Genomic DNA, 15,444 nt, shown 5'->3' on the forward strand with positions numbered 1-15,444 from the left:
GGGTCAACCTGAAACTCCCAATTGCTACTGATCCACTATCCCATTTGACACTATCAGATCGAGAATTCCCCCGCCCGATCGAAAAATAATCTGATCTTACAAAATCAACTGGATCTTCCTCCTGTTCTGTTCTCTTCCGGTTGATTAGCGCGCATTCTCCCAATCTCACTCACAGTTGGAGATCCAAATTTCAACCGGTCAATCTCACAGATATTAACCAGTCCATTACTCATTGCTACTTGTTTGTAGTAACCAAAAAAAAAATAATTGTTTGTGATCCGGAAGGGTACGGAGTTGAAATCCAAATCCGCAGCAACAAAAAGCGGCAGCAGCAGCAGCATCAACAACAGGCGTTTGTATCTGTCGTTACTTTTCAAAAAAAACCATCTCCCTACTCCGTTCACTCCATCAACCCACTTACTTTCCTACTCACCCACACCCACACCCATACCGTTTAAAAAAAGCTCCCAGTCTGTACCGGCCAGTAGTTATTACTACATTTAAATCCACAGCCATACGCACATACACCAAAACTAAACATACAGTTGAGGACTACATACAGCGGCATACTTTAACTTACTATAACTAGCCGGGCTCACGCTTACATCACGCTTACTTCTAATACCACTAGAGTTTTCATTTCATTTCACAAGATTGAAACTTGACCTTGATCATTATCATCATCCCCAGTACTAGATTGGTCTTTCTTCTTGTCTTTGATTAGCAACTGGGGCCAAAAACTTTACCAAAATAAAGTTACAACTAGAGTTTTTGTCACTATTCTCAAACGTAGAAACAGACGAAAATTGCTAAGTTAGATCTTATATTAAAAAAAAAAGGGTGGGTATATTTATACTTTTTGTGGATATTTTGCGAGAATAATAACTAATCTGACTAGGATACAAGTGATCTATATTAAGACTGCCAGCTTGCCTCCACCAGAGTAGTCAGGTTGATTGTGTTTCGACATTATAATTACGACTGTTCCGGTACCAGGAATATTAGCTTTGAAATCGTTCGGTTGTTGACCTAGTTGGCTGGACAGACGTTTCAGTTCAGGTCCAGACCCATACTAGGGTATTTTAGCTGGTCGAAATCTCAACTTACAGTGTTCAGTTGTTAGCTGTTCAGTATCTCAACTTTTGAAGTCCGACTGCACCGTTATAGTCTAATACGACACTGACAAGAGCAGCACATTCATCTAAAGTTCAACTTTGTATTTTTTTTCTTGTTCTTCTTCTTTTTAATCCTTTTGGTTTTTTTTTGTTAGTCCCTCTGGTACAAAGACCAACTCCTATCCACCACCTCGTATCAACGCCTCTCGATTCTTCTTGTTCAGCATCTTCTCTTCATATGAGCAGCTTGATGAGATCGTAATAGAAACTTCCAATCCTTTTTGAATCATGACTGAACTAGTACTACTTTCATCAGTAGCAGTATCATCGTCGAGACAGTTGAGTAAATCCGAGCCTTCTAGCTTAGAATCTAATAAGAACGACAGCAATCAGATTAAACAGTATTCAGGGTATTATTTGGGTCGAGATATGAAAGACAGCCACCCTCATTCGCCACTGGCAGCTCTGGCTTCGGTGAGTGTGCGGTCGCCTCCAGCGCCGACGTCAGCTTCGACGCCAGGAGCATCAGCATCAATACCTGTACCAGCGGCTCCAGCAGCTCCAACAGGACCAACACCTTCTACAACTCAGCCAGTATTATCAACTAATTCACCATCTGCATCTGGAAATGTCGTCTCAGTCTCATCGACGACAAACACCAGCTCTGGCTCTATGCCGGGATTAACCAATAACCCTATGCCTAAAAGAGAGGTCGAGCCAGTTTCTCACTCAACTTCCACTTCGACTTATGTTCCAGTTGCAAGCTCATTTACTCCGATAATCGCTCCATCTCCAGCTACACCAGCAACACCCAGTGCCCCAACACCAGCTGAGACTCCTGGTTCAACTCCTGAAGTTACTCCATCTGGAACACCAACATTAGCACCAGCTCCAGCACGGTCTCCTGCGTTGAGTAGCACTCCAATCCTATCAGGAGCTGCTGCTCCTTCTCCATCACCTCCCGCTCAGCCTTATTCGCCATTTATTGTTATGCGTACTTCGAAACAGCCAGCTACTCCCTCTACAAACACTCTAAAAACCGAGTCCACTCGTTCTTTGAAAGATACCAACCAACCTATTAATAGCATTCAGACCCAAACCAAACCAACCAATCAAAGTCTCAACAACACCCCTGCTCATGGTCCTAGTTCGTCTGTACCAACAGCTCAAGTGTGTTCCAACTGTGGAACCACTCGCACTCCACTATGGCGAAGAGCTCCAACTGGTGAAACTATTTGCAATGCATGTGGTCTTTATTTAAAGGCAAGAAACACTTCGAGACCTGTCCATCTTAAGCGACCTCCTCAAACTACGACTATTTGGTTGGGTTCTGATGATCTGAAACATGAGGATGGCACTGCTTCTGGTTCGTCGTCTTCAGCCAGAGCATCTCAAGGAGCCGCTGGAGCTACTACTTCTGCCGCAGCTGAATCGTCTGGTAGTGGATGTCAAGGAACTTGTCCTGGTGATGGTCATTGTAACGGTACTGGAGGATCTAGTGCCTGTTCAGGATGTCCTGCTTTCAACAATAGAATTGCCAGAACTGGTAGACATCGTACCAATCTAGAGTTCCATCCTGCTAAATCTGAAGGTAGTCCTGCTGTTGAGGGTTCAGCTAGTCAAACTACTGTGACAACTACAGTTGCCGGTGTGAACTCAACTAATGGAAATACTGATGCTACTTCACCTACTTCACCAGGACCATCTGGTGCTCCTGCTTCAGCTAATGCTAGTGTTACAGACGATGGAATGACAGCAGTAGTCATTTCTTGTCAAAACTGTGGCACCACTATCACTCCCTTGTGGAGAAGAGATGATGCTGGTCATACCATTTGCAACGCCTGTGGTTTGTACTATCGTCTTCACGGTGTTCATCGACCTGTCGGCATGAAAAAGAGCATCATCAAGCGTCGTAAAAGAGTCATCTCTCAAATGCAGAGTCAGTCTGAAGAAGCTGAAGAGTTTAGTCAACAACAGCAGCAACCACAGCAGGCGCAAGTCCAACAGCAGCAGCCGTTGCAACCCCAATCGCAGCAATTCCAGCAATCTCCTGGACCACAAGCCGAACCTCAATCCTCTGGCAATCAGTCACAATCTTCAACCATGTCGACTCTCAAATTCAACGCATACACCCCACGACCAGCCAAATCTCCTACCAAAACCTATGTATTACCACCTTTGGCATCTGACAAGCCAGCTGGTTCACCAGTGGCATCTTCCTCCCCTTCTTACGCAGCAGCGACCACTTCTCCAATCATGTCATCGACTCTGCCACCTCCAGTTCCAGCCACATCCACTTCTAATTCACCAATTATCCATTCAACTGCTACCCAGACCTCATCGATCACCACTGTCCCAACTTCAATGCCACCTCCACCAGGACCTCCATCGTCTTCAATACCCCACCAACAGCCTCATGCACAAGTCATCAACAACACCAGCAACAGCTCTAGTTTTATTCATTCAGTGACTTCATCTGGTCCCTTCCCAGTTAGCTCAGTCACCTCTACAGCTGGTTCCTCATCGACTCGCCATATGCTCCCTAACCCTGGATATCCCGCTAACGGCCGGCAAGTGTTCCCCCAACCCACGACATCTAGATCAGGAACATCATCATACTCGACTACCTCACACTTACCACCACCATCCAGGATGTCGGCGAACAGCTCTCCACGACAGGGAGAAGCGGGAACCAACAATTCAGCGTCGGATCTGTCGTCACCCACCCACGGAGAAGAATCGATTGTGAATAGAGATACTTATGTGCCGCCTCCTATTGATTTCACCCATGCATTTAGACCCAGCTGGGACGGTACAAGAGTGGTGAGCAATTCGTCGACTATTTCCACATCTTCGTCTGGCTCGTCACTTTCATCGTCTGGAAGACTTCCTAGCATATCGCACATCACCGAGCTGCCAACAGAACAGACGTCTGGTGCATCTACCTCGACTAGCAAACGCAAGTACAGCGAAGATGACGAGCGAAACCTGAGAATAGCGTCGATTTTGAACGCTGTGGACGATGATAACAGCACTTCTCCATCGAGCAAATCGAGCAGAGACATTTCACTGACCAAAAAATCCGAACTGGATGTGCTGGAGCTGTTAAAAGGCAGCGACGCCAAAGACTACGTAGTAGCCAAGAAGCAGAAATTCGAGGAGAAACTGGCTAAATACAAACGAAGGCTCATGGAAGCGGAACAAATCATCAATGCCTGTAACGAAAAACTCAAGGAACTCGAATAAACGGCTCCTTCTATTATTATTATTATTATTTTTATATTAATATATTTATTTATTTACCTCATCGCACACCTACACGACTTCACCCCCGATGCCGGAAATCAGATCATATCTGAAAAATCTTATCAATCACATCTACGTATCCGTTTTTGGCAAGATCTAATCTGATTGGATCACATACCCAGCGCGGCTAGCCCCGCCTCGCAGCCCGCGGCATCACCTGAGTGGGCATTTCCAGGGGGGCCCTGTCTCCGGCGGCCGGGGCTCTGCCCCGTGGCTCCTCTCGCTACGCTCGAGTCGGTTCTTCGGGCGGTGTCCTCGTGCCTCCGGCGGCTGGGGCTCCGCCCCAGACCCTGGTTGCTCCTGCTTCGCAGGAGTTACTGGGAGTGTCGACAGAACGACTCGAGCGGAGCGAGAGGAGCAACCAGGGTCTGGGGCGGAGCCCCAGCCGCCGGAGGCAGACCCCGACCAGAAGTATAACAGGTTCTAGATATTCTACAGCTATTTTTCGGGCGCGGCACTGGTGTCGTTGGAGAACATGGACGACAGGTCGCGGCCGAAGAGACCACGCTTAACCCAGCCCATGGCCATGAGCACTCGGGTCCGGAAGGATACGGTTTGCGCGAAGTAGGCGCCCCGCCACAGGTACATGCCAATGAGCCCACCAACGTATCCTTTGCCGTTGAAGTCGAAGACGGCAGCGTTGGAAATATATGCGAGAGAGCCAAGGTGCTTGTATGCGAACGGTCGGTAGACTGCCTCGTCGATGTCGTCGTCGGTGATGTCGCTAAGTTTGAGAGTATCTTGGGCTCGTGCCAGTCTTGTCAGCTTTCTTCCGAGATATGCTCCTTGTTGGTTGGCTCGTTGAGCAGTGGCAGGGAGTGAGGTGATTCGCTCGTCGACGGCATGCACCAGGTTCGTAAGCTCGTCGAGACTGAGCGTTCCAGACCGGTCGATGTCAAACTCGTTGAACAGATCAGTGACTCGACACAAATGTTCGGTGGTTTGGGGGTACTTCTTCTTAATCACTGCAACAAGCTCTTCAAGTTCGGAATATGTAATGCTAATATTAGCCAGTTCCTCGTCAGATACTCGGTTAGGTCCAGTAAGACTGAATCGTCTATGGTGAAGAACATGGTGTCGAAGCAGATTCTTAAGATCTTCCACAATATTGGTTCGCATGGTGGCACAGTCGCCAATGGCGTATACGTCTCCTTGTGGAGTTCCAAATACTCGCAAGTGGGTATCAGTCTCAATAGCACGTTTATTACGCTGGTTTTCAGGACCAAGTGACTTGACAACTCGTTTGGTGATTGGTGCTTGGTCAACTCCTGTAGACCATACACATAATCCGTATGGCAATTCTCGGTATAACTTCTTGCCATCCTCGCCCTTCTGGTAGAAGACGACTTTATCAGGGAGAATCTTGTCAACACGAGAGTTGACTTGCACATCGATGTTGTCGTTTTTGAATCGTTCCATGGCGTAGTTAGAGATGTTCTCGTCGTAGGTGTTGAGAATATGTGATCGTGACTGGATGACGTGAACAGACACTTCGTTTCGAATCACCTTGGGATACTGCTCAGCAAGGTCCTCGTTAAGTAAATCATAGATCTCAGCAGCCAACTCCACACCAGTTGGACCTCCTCCACACACTACAAAACTCAAAAGTCGTTTACGTTCTTCGTCAGAGGTTGTTGGTAAACACGCTTGCTCGAGGTTGGCAACAATCTTACCTCTCATATTACGAGCATCTTGAACTGTCTTGAGAAAGTCACAGTACTCTAAACCAGATACGCCGTGGGTGTTGGTGGTCGAACCGACTCCAATAACCAGCTTGTCATAGGGCACATAAAACGACTCGTCACTGTTGGTCAGTCTATTATATGCCTTGACTTCGACAAGACGCTCTTCAGGTACAACATCCTCAGCAGTGGCAGTAAGGAAATGTGCATGCACACGACTGCAGATTCGACGAATGGGTTCTACCAGAGATTGTAAATCTAAAGTACCAACAGTGGCTGATGGGAGCATAGGAGTAAACAGAAAGTAATTAGTGGGTGAGATGATGGTGATATCATACAGATCAGGATCGATCTCTTTCAATAGAGCTACTGAACCCCAGCCGGTGCCAAGAACAACAAGACGAGGTTTGCCCTTGAGTTTGGCTTTGGCTGGTGATTCTTCACTATCCAAGTAGCTATAACAAATTGGCAGGTTCTTAGGGCCTCCACGGACAGGTTCGAGAGCCAATTGCGACACCTCGACCTCTTTATAATCATCCTCTGATTTGAAGTAAGTAGTAGCATCGTAGATGAAGAAAGCACCGAGAATCGTCAAAACAACCGAAATCGTGATTCCAACCGAAAGTGAAGTGTAATAAAACGCCTTCAACAGAAAGTGCTTGCCAAAGAAATTACTGATTCGCGGGTTACGTTTGTGCGATGTCGACGAAAACGCTCTTACTGACATCCCACCAGCCAACCCACCAGTCAAACCACCAGTCAAACTACCAGTCAAACCACCAATTAAACCACCAGTCTGCAATTGGTTCACCAAACCAGTATATTTTAAAGCCATAGGTCTTGGCGAGGCACCTCCCCTAATCAAACCACTTCCAAATTTCAATTGGCTGCTGACTCCGCTGGTACGACGTCCTGGACCATTAACATGAGAACCCGATTTCCAGCAAACCCCCCGACTAGCGACTAAACCTCCTCGAAACAAACCCGCCGGCTTTATCGCAGCCGGCACAGCGACTCGCAACGGGTTCAAAAACACACCCATTGACAGTCCCAAAACCATTTGTCAAGTATTTACTTCAGACCACAATTAAGTCCGGTTCACGGCACAGATCCAGTAATTCCAGTACCTATTAAATCCGATTCCTCCTGATACACTATCAGTGCACTTCACAAACTCGAAATCAGCCACTGGCCTCTTTTTTAAACGAGAGTTAAATAATAAATCGAAAAAAAAAAATTCTAAAAAAAAAAAAAACCAAAGTTAACGTCAACTGCTCTCGTCAAACTTAACTCTACTCGCCAAATTCCAAACTATATATGACCACCACCTCCGGTACCACCACCACCTGCTTGCTACCCTACCCTCACTCATGTCTCATTTCACTCGGCTCCCGCTCCTGCCGTGATAAGGGGATTCCCTGCGTGCATCTGCGTCATCCAGCATGGCCGGGTAACTATACTAAATCGGCCCGTGCACCCGAAACTTAGGGGACGGGCGTGCCTCCGGCGGCCGGGCTCCGCCCGGACGGGGTTGTGCTCGCTTCGCGAGCAGCGTGGGGACTGGGAGTTACATCTACGAACATGAGGTTCAACTCTCTCAGTATTTAATTAATGCTCATGTACCGGCGAAACTGCCTTCAAAAAAGAATATAGCAATTTTCCTGTGATGTATACACCCCGTATTAGGATCCCATATAAATCAAAAACGGTTCCTTGAACTCAAAAACCGAAAAATGACGGCCGGAGCAGCAACCAATGCCAATACAGACGAAGAAAAGCAATCCACAGGTTAAATGAACAAACTCGAGATCCTGGAACGCAGCGCTTTGCAGCTCAGGTGCATTTCCACCTGCACGAGCTTGCAACTCTGCAAACGACCCTGCATGCTTTACCCACCACCAATCGTTCAATTCCCCCCTCAACCATCCCCAAAAATGCCTCAAAACAAACTCATTAAACCCACCACCTCCCACCCTAAACCGTAATTACAAACCCAAACCAACCTCCCTCCACCGCAACCAGACCCCCGCAGACATCCTGGAATCACCTCAGTTGCAGCTTTCCTGCACAACAGCAACCGGACCCGACCCTAACCCGCCACAGGAGTCAGTCTTCGGCGGCTGGGGCCCCGCCCCAGACCCTGGTAGCCCCTACTTCGCAGGAGTTACTGAGACTGCGGGTGTGAGACGACTCGAGCGGAGCGAGAGGAGCAACCAGGGTCTCGGGCGGAGCCCCAGCCGCCGGAGGCAGGCCCCACGCGGCGCGTGCGGCGCCATGCACCCCGCCTCGTTCTTTATTAGCAGGGGCCGCATGGATCACCGGGCATTTCCACCTGTACAGCCAATCTTATCAAGCCATTCATTGTACGAAACAGATACGACGGTGGTTAAAAGGACCATACAAACGGGGAATTCAGACGACTTGGATCTGGGTTGGACTGTTTCTGAACACACGAAATTGGCATTTTGGGTGCCATTGTCTGTTGACTGTTGATAAAAAGCGCTGTGAACCGACACTGCCGGCCGCAATTGGTCTCGTTCTCTGTCACTTGTCTCTCAATTAACCATGGGTATCAATAATCCCGTGCCGCGAAGTCTCGGCAAAGAGTCCAGGTAAGCATCGTTTTCGGGGTGGGGGTCTGCCTCCAGCGGCTGGGGCTTCGCCCCAGACCCCGTGGCTCCTCTCGCTTCGCTCGAGTCGGGCGTCGGGCGGTGGGTGTCCGTTGTTGTTCGGTCGACGACGGTCAACAACTGGGTTCTGGTGGACCGGACCTCGGTCAACGCAAGCTCGCGAAGCGAGCACAACCAGGTCCGGGCGGAGCCCGGCCGCCGGAGGCATGTCCCTCCCAGCTAGAATTGCTCGCTAACACAGTATAGAAAAGCCGCTAAGGTGCTGGCGTCTTTTGTCAAGCCAAACCAGATTCTGGGCCAGGATATGGTGATTCCTACTCATATTTTGGCCAATGCTAAGGGTCTGGTGGTGCTGACGGTGTTGAAAGCCGGGTTTTTGTTCTCGGGACGGGCTGGTTCAGGTGTCATTGTGGCGAGATTGCCAGACGGGTCGTGGTCAGGCCCTTCGGCCGTGGTCACAGCTGGTGCCGGTGTAGGAGGCCAGATTGGCGCTGAATTGACGGATTTTGTTTTTATTTTGAATACTAAAGCTGCTGTGGATACGTTTGCTCAGGCTGGGTCAATCACTCTCGGTGGTAATGTTTCGCTGGCAGCGGGTCCTTTGGGACGAAATGCCGAGGCAGCAGGCTCAGCGTCGCTGAAATCAGTGGCTGCGGTGTTTTCTTATTCAAAGACAAAGGGTCTGTTTGCTGGTATATCTCTTGAAGGATCAGTACTGGTAGAACGTCGTGAAGCTAATCGCAAATTCTACGGAAACAATTGTACAGCCAAATCAATTCTGGGTGGCCGAGTCGACCCACCTCCAGAATGCGATCCTCTATTCAGAGTTCTCGAGTCTCGAGCTTTTAGAGGAGTACGACCATCAGATTTCGAGGACGATTATTACGACGATATTCCCGATTATAATTCAGACAGCAGCAGTGTAAGCGGCGGTGGCAACTATTCATCATCACCCAGACGAGGCTCGAGAAGAGCCGCTTATGACGATGATTATGACGATGATGGCGATGTATATGGTGACCGACGACGAGGTGGTAGTGGTGGTGGCAATGGATCTCGTCGTGGAGGTGGAGGCGGAAGTAGTAGTAGCTGGCAAGACGATTTATACGACCGACCAGCCTCGTCAGGAACTCGGTCTGGACAAAGACGATATGACGATGACGACGGCGATTTATACGACCGGAGTAATAACCGGAACCGGGATCATGACCGTGATCGTGGAGTTGATGACGTGACACGACGAATGGGCCGAGCCAATTTCAGGTCGACGTACTCGGACAAACCGCCCGGCCGTCCAGCAGCCCCGAAACCAAGTAATCGTGACTACGATTATGACAACGACGATGACGACGCATACTATTCACGAAAACGTAACGACCGGACCCAACACCGACAAGCATCGCCAGCCAAACCTGCCCGAGTACCACCATCGAGTTCCGGCGGCGAAGAAGCAGTTGCTCGATACACTTTCGACGGCGAACAAGACGGCGACCTGTCGTTCCAGAAGGGCGATATCATCACCATCGTCAAACGCAGTGACTCCACCGACGACTGGTGGACCGGCAAAACTGCCACCGGCCAGGGAATCTTCCCGGCCAACTACGTCGACCTCCTGTAGCCTGTTCTCTATTGACACTTTCTAAATCCACTCTGGGGGGTGTGTTTGTGCCTCCGGCGGCTGGGGCTCCGCCCCAGACCCTGGTTGCTCCTGCTTCGCAGGAGATTGGGCCGATATCGGGGGTGCCTCCGACGGCACGGGCGCTTCCCCAGACCCCGTGACTCCTGCTTCGTAGGAGTTGTCTGGCACCGTCGACGGAACCGACTCGAGCGAAGCGAGAGGAGCCACGGGGTCTGGGGCAGAGCCCCAGCCGCCGGAGGCACACCCCCGCCAGCACGGCTGGCCAGGGAGCCGAAACAGGCACATTCAGGGGACGGATCGGCGTGGTGCATGAAAAAGTCACGAACCTTTTTTTTTCAGTGGGATGCGGGAGACGGCCGAAAAAAAGGTGGGACTAATGGGCACAGGTGACGCTCCCCGCACAAACGCTAGGGACGTGGTCTCACTGATAAGGCAGTATTTAAGGTTGCAGGTGGCAGTGGGCATGAGCGGCACATGGAGTGTGGGTGGGGTTCGAGCGCGGCGTTCGTGCTCGGTCCGTCTGTCGGCAACGTGTGTTGGCAGGTGGAAAGGCGATTGTTTTTTTGGGGTGGGTCTGTGTTAGAGATAATTTTTTTATTTTTGGTTTGTTCGGTTGTTGCAAGAGCGACCGAGAAGTGGTGCCTAAGGTGCTGCAGTTCGTATCACAGAGGTACCGAGAGGTGCAGCTGGCCAGTTACAAAAACGAGCGAGAAAACGGCGAGGTCAGATCGCAGGATTTTTTTCTTGCTAAGAATAGAAACCCGTGTGTATGAGTCTGTGTGGGTTCCTTTTTTGGGCTCGCTTTTAATTTTTATTTTATTTTATTTTAATTTATCCAGAGTCAGGACTGGGATTCATCTGCAGATGGGCTGGATATGCACTTCTCAGGTGGCTCCCAGAAGTTGAGTTAGAAACTGGATTTAATGGGTTTAGTGGGTTTAGTGGATGATTGGTTGATGGATTAAAATTAGCCCGAAACAGCGGACGACGTGCGAGTCCCATTTGGCCAAAAAAACAGGCAGGAGGTTTTTTTCTTTTTGCGTTGCTTGCCTTCCATTTTCATTCACCGACTGGCAGCTGGCAGCCAGCCTGACAGGCACACAAACCAGCTCCCAGCTCGCTTCTCCGGAAAAAAAAAGCACCTCTGACACCCCCACGCCCGACTCGAGCGCAGCGAGAGGAGCAACCCGGGTCTGGGGCGGAGCCCCAGCCGCCGGAGGCAGACCCCCCTTCCCCTGGTTGGCCAGCACCGACCGATAGTACCTGCGGATAGGGCTTCCGATATAGCAGATAGGTTCCGAGATATGCAGGCCAAGCACTAGCATTTTTTGTGTGAATAACAACAACCGTTCAATAAAGTTACCTAACTTGGCTATTGATCCGGATCAGCCAGTTTGCAACTGCGATGGGCGGTCTATCACTAGAGCACACAAAACCCAAAAAAAAAAATAAAAACACCTGTCCAGCCATAAACTAGGGCGGCCGTCCACAGACCGTATCCGGCCCAACAAAAAGGGCCAATCTCAACGTTAATACGCCCTGAGCTCCGCTGCAGCTTCAAACCCGATCGCTAGCTGTTTTTGGGCGCCCCAGACTAGTCGTGATCACGGGGGAGGGGGGATGCCTCCGGCGGCCGGGCTCCGCCCGGACGGGGTTGTGCTCGCTTCGCGAGCCGACAGGGAGATTTCTGGCTGGGATTCCCACGTTCCGACTCGAGCGAAGCGAGAGGAGCCACGGGGTCTGGGGCAGAGCCCCAGCCGCCGGAGGCAGCAGAACCCCCCAGCGGGTCGATGGGTCAGAATTAGCGGGGTATCTGTAGGGGTCGCATGTGTTTCTGAGTTGGGAAATCAGTCCGCAGCTGCTGGTGTCTGTGCTGCTGGTGCCGGTGAGCCATGGGTATCCTGGGGCTGTGAGAGTCTGAAAGGAGGGGTATGGAATGGGGATAGACTGTAATGTGGGATGAGGTGACTGGGCAGGCAGATATCGATCTGTAGGATTATTTATTTTTTATTGGTTAGCGGTGTGGTTGGTTTGTGTGGTGGTGGAGGTTTGTCCCACACACGCATGTCTGTCGGGCTATATAAGCATTGGAGTTGGCCCCGCTAGTTCAATTTTTTTTGTTAGTTTTAATTCCACTTTGTTATTTACTTTGTGGTATTGCTTGCTCTTTGCGTTCTAACTACAGGAGATTCAGTCACGCATTTCCGCTCGACTGTCATTTGTTACGAGCAATCCTCCACCTCAATTGTAAGTATTGCGCTGGATCACTGGTCCAGTTTTCTGGAACTGGAACTGGGTCAACGGCACTAATGACTGTACAATGGTCTGGAACTTTTTCTCCGTATTATTGTAGGATATTATTTTTGGAGCTGTAGTCAATTCTCTTAGCTCAATGGTTACTATTCAGTGGTATTTGGCAGTATTCAGTGATATTGGGCTGTTTTCAGTGGTATTCTGTGGTCAATTGTATTCAGCAGTATTCAGGATGTTTGGCTGTATTCTGTACTCAGTAGTATTCAGCAGCAGCATTCTGCATCAGGCCTGCTCTGTATTTTTCACTTATTTTTCACTAGTACTCAGTAGTACTCAGTATGGGCCCTTCAGGTACCATACTAGTACCCATACCAGTACCCAAACCAGTAGTACCCAAACCAGTACCCAAACCAGTACCCAGACCCAGGATTCAGACCTGTACAGTAGTATTTGCAGTACAGTATTACTACTCAGATCGATCAGGTGCTAACAAATTAAGCAATTTACACCCGCTACCCGGCTTTTGCATTTTTCAAAGTCACCTGCTAGCCCTGCCCAATCTGTAGCTAGCCAACCAGCCATCCTGCTAACCCGCCCTTTAAGCCGTCAGCAGATTATTTTTCATCACCGACCTACCAGTTTTACCTGTGAAACCCGCACCGCCTACGTGTCTCACAACCTGTCTCACAGCCTGTCTCATAGCATTTGCCTTTTTCTTCCTCCGGTTGCTCTCTGTAAGTACAAGTTGTTCTATTCTATGCAGAATGATGTAGCAGGACTGATAGATAAAGAACAATCATCGATCTTTGCTCAATGCAGAGTTTGTTTTTCTATTTCCGACCCGCCTACCTCATTTACATATAAGCATTGATTGGTATTTGGTTTTGTGATACGAATGCAAAAATTTTTTTTCATTTGTGTTTAATTTGTTTTTAAACACAAATTTTTGTTGAACAATTTTTTTTTGGTAATTCTGTCTGGTGGTTTTTTCTGTTTCTATTTTATTCTGATTACTACTATCTGTACATCGAGTTCAGTATAAAACAGCAGTATCCGCCTTTAGCATACATCGTACACAACGCCCAAAATATCATATCACCTTTTACCCGGTATTGGCCTGTATTCATCATTTCTAACAAGCACCTGCTTTAGATCGGTAAACAGACAAATCAGACAAATCAACTGTTGGCATAAACTTTAAAACAAATTCAAAATTAAACCCTGTTCCTTTCGCCGTGCCAGCCATCTTACCACTCGTTCTCGGCTCGTGTCTTAATTATTAAGAGAAACATCTTAGAATTATCCGAATAGCATTATCACAACTGAACAGCAAAACTCACACGCACACACACACACCTGTTGTCAACTGTGATTTAACGCCAGATAATTTTTAAACAAAAACATTCGAACACGGTCATCAACTGCAAAGAAAAAAAATACAATTAGCTACAAGAAAAATGACCGACTTGAACAATAATACTGCCAAGGGTGCTGTGGTGCCTCCTCCTCCTTCGGCCGCTGATATTGCTGCTGCCAATGCGTCTATTCCCGATGTTCCTTTTGAACCCAAGAACTTTCTCGCCAAATTCCGTCTTGATGGTAAAGTTGCCGTTGTCACTGGAGGTGCCCGTGGTCTTGGTTTTTCCATGGCCGAGGGTCTTTGTTCCGTGGGTTTGAAGGGAATTGCCATTCTCGATGTTCAGACCGATCTTGGTCTCGACGCTATTAAGAAGCTCCATGGAGCTTATGGTGTTCAAGCTCAATTCTATAAAGTAGATGTTCGTGACGAGACTGCTGTCAACGATATTATGGACTCGATTGCCCGTGATTTGGGTGCTATTGACATTGTCGTCAACTCTGCTGGTGTTGCTGACCTCGTTCATGCTGAGGAGTATCCTTCCGAGAAGTTCAGAAGAGTCATTGATATCAATCTCAACGGTTCGTTCCTGGTCACTCAAGCCGCTGCTAAGCACATGATTGCTCAAGGCAGAGGTGGTACTATTATCTTCATTGCCTCGATGTCTGGTTCTATTGTCAACTGGCCCCAACCACAATCTGCTTACAACGCATCCAAGGCCGCTGTCAAGCACCTCATGAAGTCGCTGGCTGCCGAATGGGCCGTGCACCGCATCCGTTGTAACTCGATCTCTCCCGGATACATGGACACTGCCCTCAACCGTTCGTACACCACTCTTTTCAACGAGTGGAAGGACCGCACCCCATTGGGCCGTCTCGGCGATCCCGACGAGCTCACTGGCGCCTGCATCTGGCTCGCTTCCGAGTCATCGGCCTTCTGTACGGGCTCCGACATTGTCATCGACGGTGGTTACACTGTCTTGTAATTCTAGTACTCCTCCTACCACATATAGACCGCCCTCGACGGGCCCTCACCACTCCTCCGCGTGCAACTCTGACTGCCCGGGGGTGGTCCTTTATCTTATTTAATGTTATGTCTGCTTGTCACTACTTTGTCCCGGACTGCCTCCGGCGGCTGGGGCTCCGCCCCAGACCCTGGTTGCTCCTCTCGCTGCGCTCGAGTCGTTGCGTCGACGGCGACGACGGTGCTGGGAGGGTTGTTGACGGGGAGTTGAGTTTGGACCCTGCTGTCTTTTGTTCTGCGTTACGTGTGTTCTGACATAAGCAGGTGGAGGTACAATATCAGCTCAATTTATACCACCGGTAATTCTATTATCTAAGCTGTAAAATACATAATTATGGAAAACCAAAAGAGTGTCTGTTGGAGCACTTATGGCTTTAAAATTGTTTTCTCAAAAAAATATCTTCAGAGCTCGGAGTCAAATTGGTAGCTAATGCAAATT

General features: G+C 49.0%; 4 protein-coding genes across 4 annotated transcripts; 3 read left to right on the top strand and 1 right to left on the bottom strand.

The window, feature by feature from the left end:
- Positions 1-1,403: 1,403 nt before the first annotated feature.
- GZF3 (Gzf3p) lies at positions 1,404-4,361 on the top strand (the record flags this gene model as incomplete). The annotated part of the gene is made up of 1 exon (XM_018879320.1): positions 1,404-4,361. One exon carries the CDS (start codon positions 1,404-1,406, stop codon positions 4,359-4,361), a length of 2,958 nt encoding a protein of 985 aa, XP_018737249.1.
- Positions 4,362-4,859: 498 nt separating this feature from the next.
- NDE1 (NADH-ubiquinone reductase (H(+)-translocating) NDE1) lies at positions 4,860-7,163 on the bottom strand (the record flags this gene model as incomplete). The annotated part of the gene is made up of 1 exon (XM_018879322.1): positions 4,860-7,163. The coding sequence occupies one exon, from the start codon at positions 7,161-7,163 to the stop codon at positions 4,860-4,862; it is 2,304 nt and encodes a 767-aa protein (XP_018737250.1).
- Positions 7,164-9,037: 1,874 nt separating this feature from the next.
- On the top strand, positions 9,038-10,351 carry YSC84 (Ysc84p; the record flags this gene model as incomplete). Its single annotated transcript, XM_018879323.1, has 1 exon — positions 9,038-10,351. One exon carries the CDS (start codon positions 9,038-9,040, stop codon positions 10,349-10,351), a length of 1,314 nt encoding a protein of 437 aa, XP_018737251.1.
- Positions 10,352-14,082: 3,731 nt separating this feature from the next.
- SPS19 (Sps19p) lies at positions 14,083-14,967 on the top strand (the record flags this gene model as incomplete). The annotated part of the gene is made up of 1 exon (XM_018879324.1): positions 14,083-14,967. The coding sequence occupies one exon, from the start codon at positions 14,083-14,085 to the stop codon at positions 14,965-14,967; it is 885 nt and encodes a 294-aa protein (XP_018737252.1).
- Between the last annotated feature and the right edge of the window lie 477 nt (positions 14,968-15,444).

Source organism: Sugiyamaella lignohabitans, chromosome B (assembly GCF_001640025.1).
Source record: "Sugiyamaella lignohabitans strain CBS 10342 chromosome B, complete sequence".
Lineage (NCBI taxonomy): Eukaryota > Fungi > Ascomycota > Dipodascomycetes > Dipodascales > Trichomonascaceae > Sugiyamaella > Sugiyamaella lignohabitans.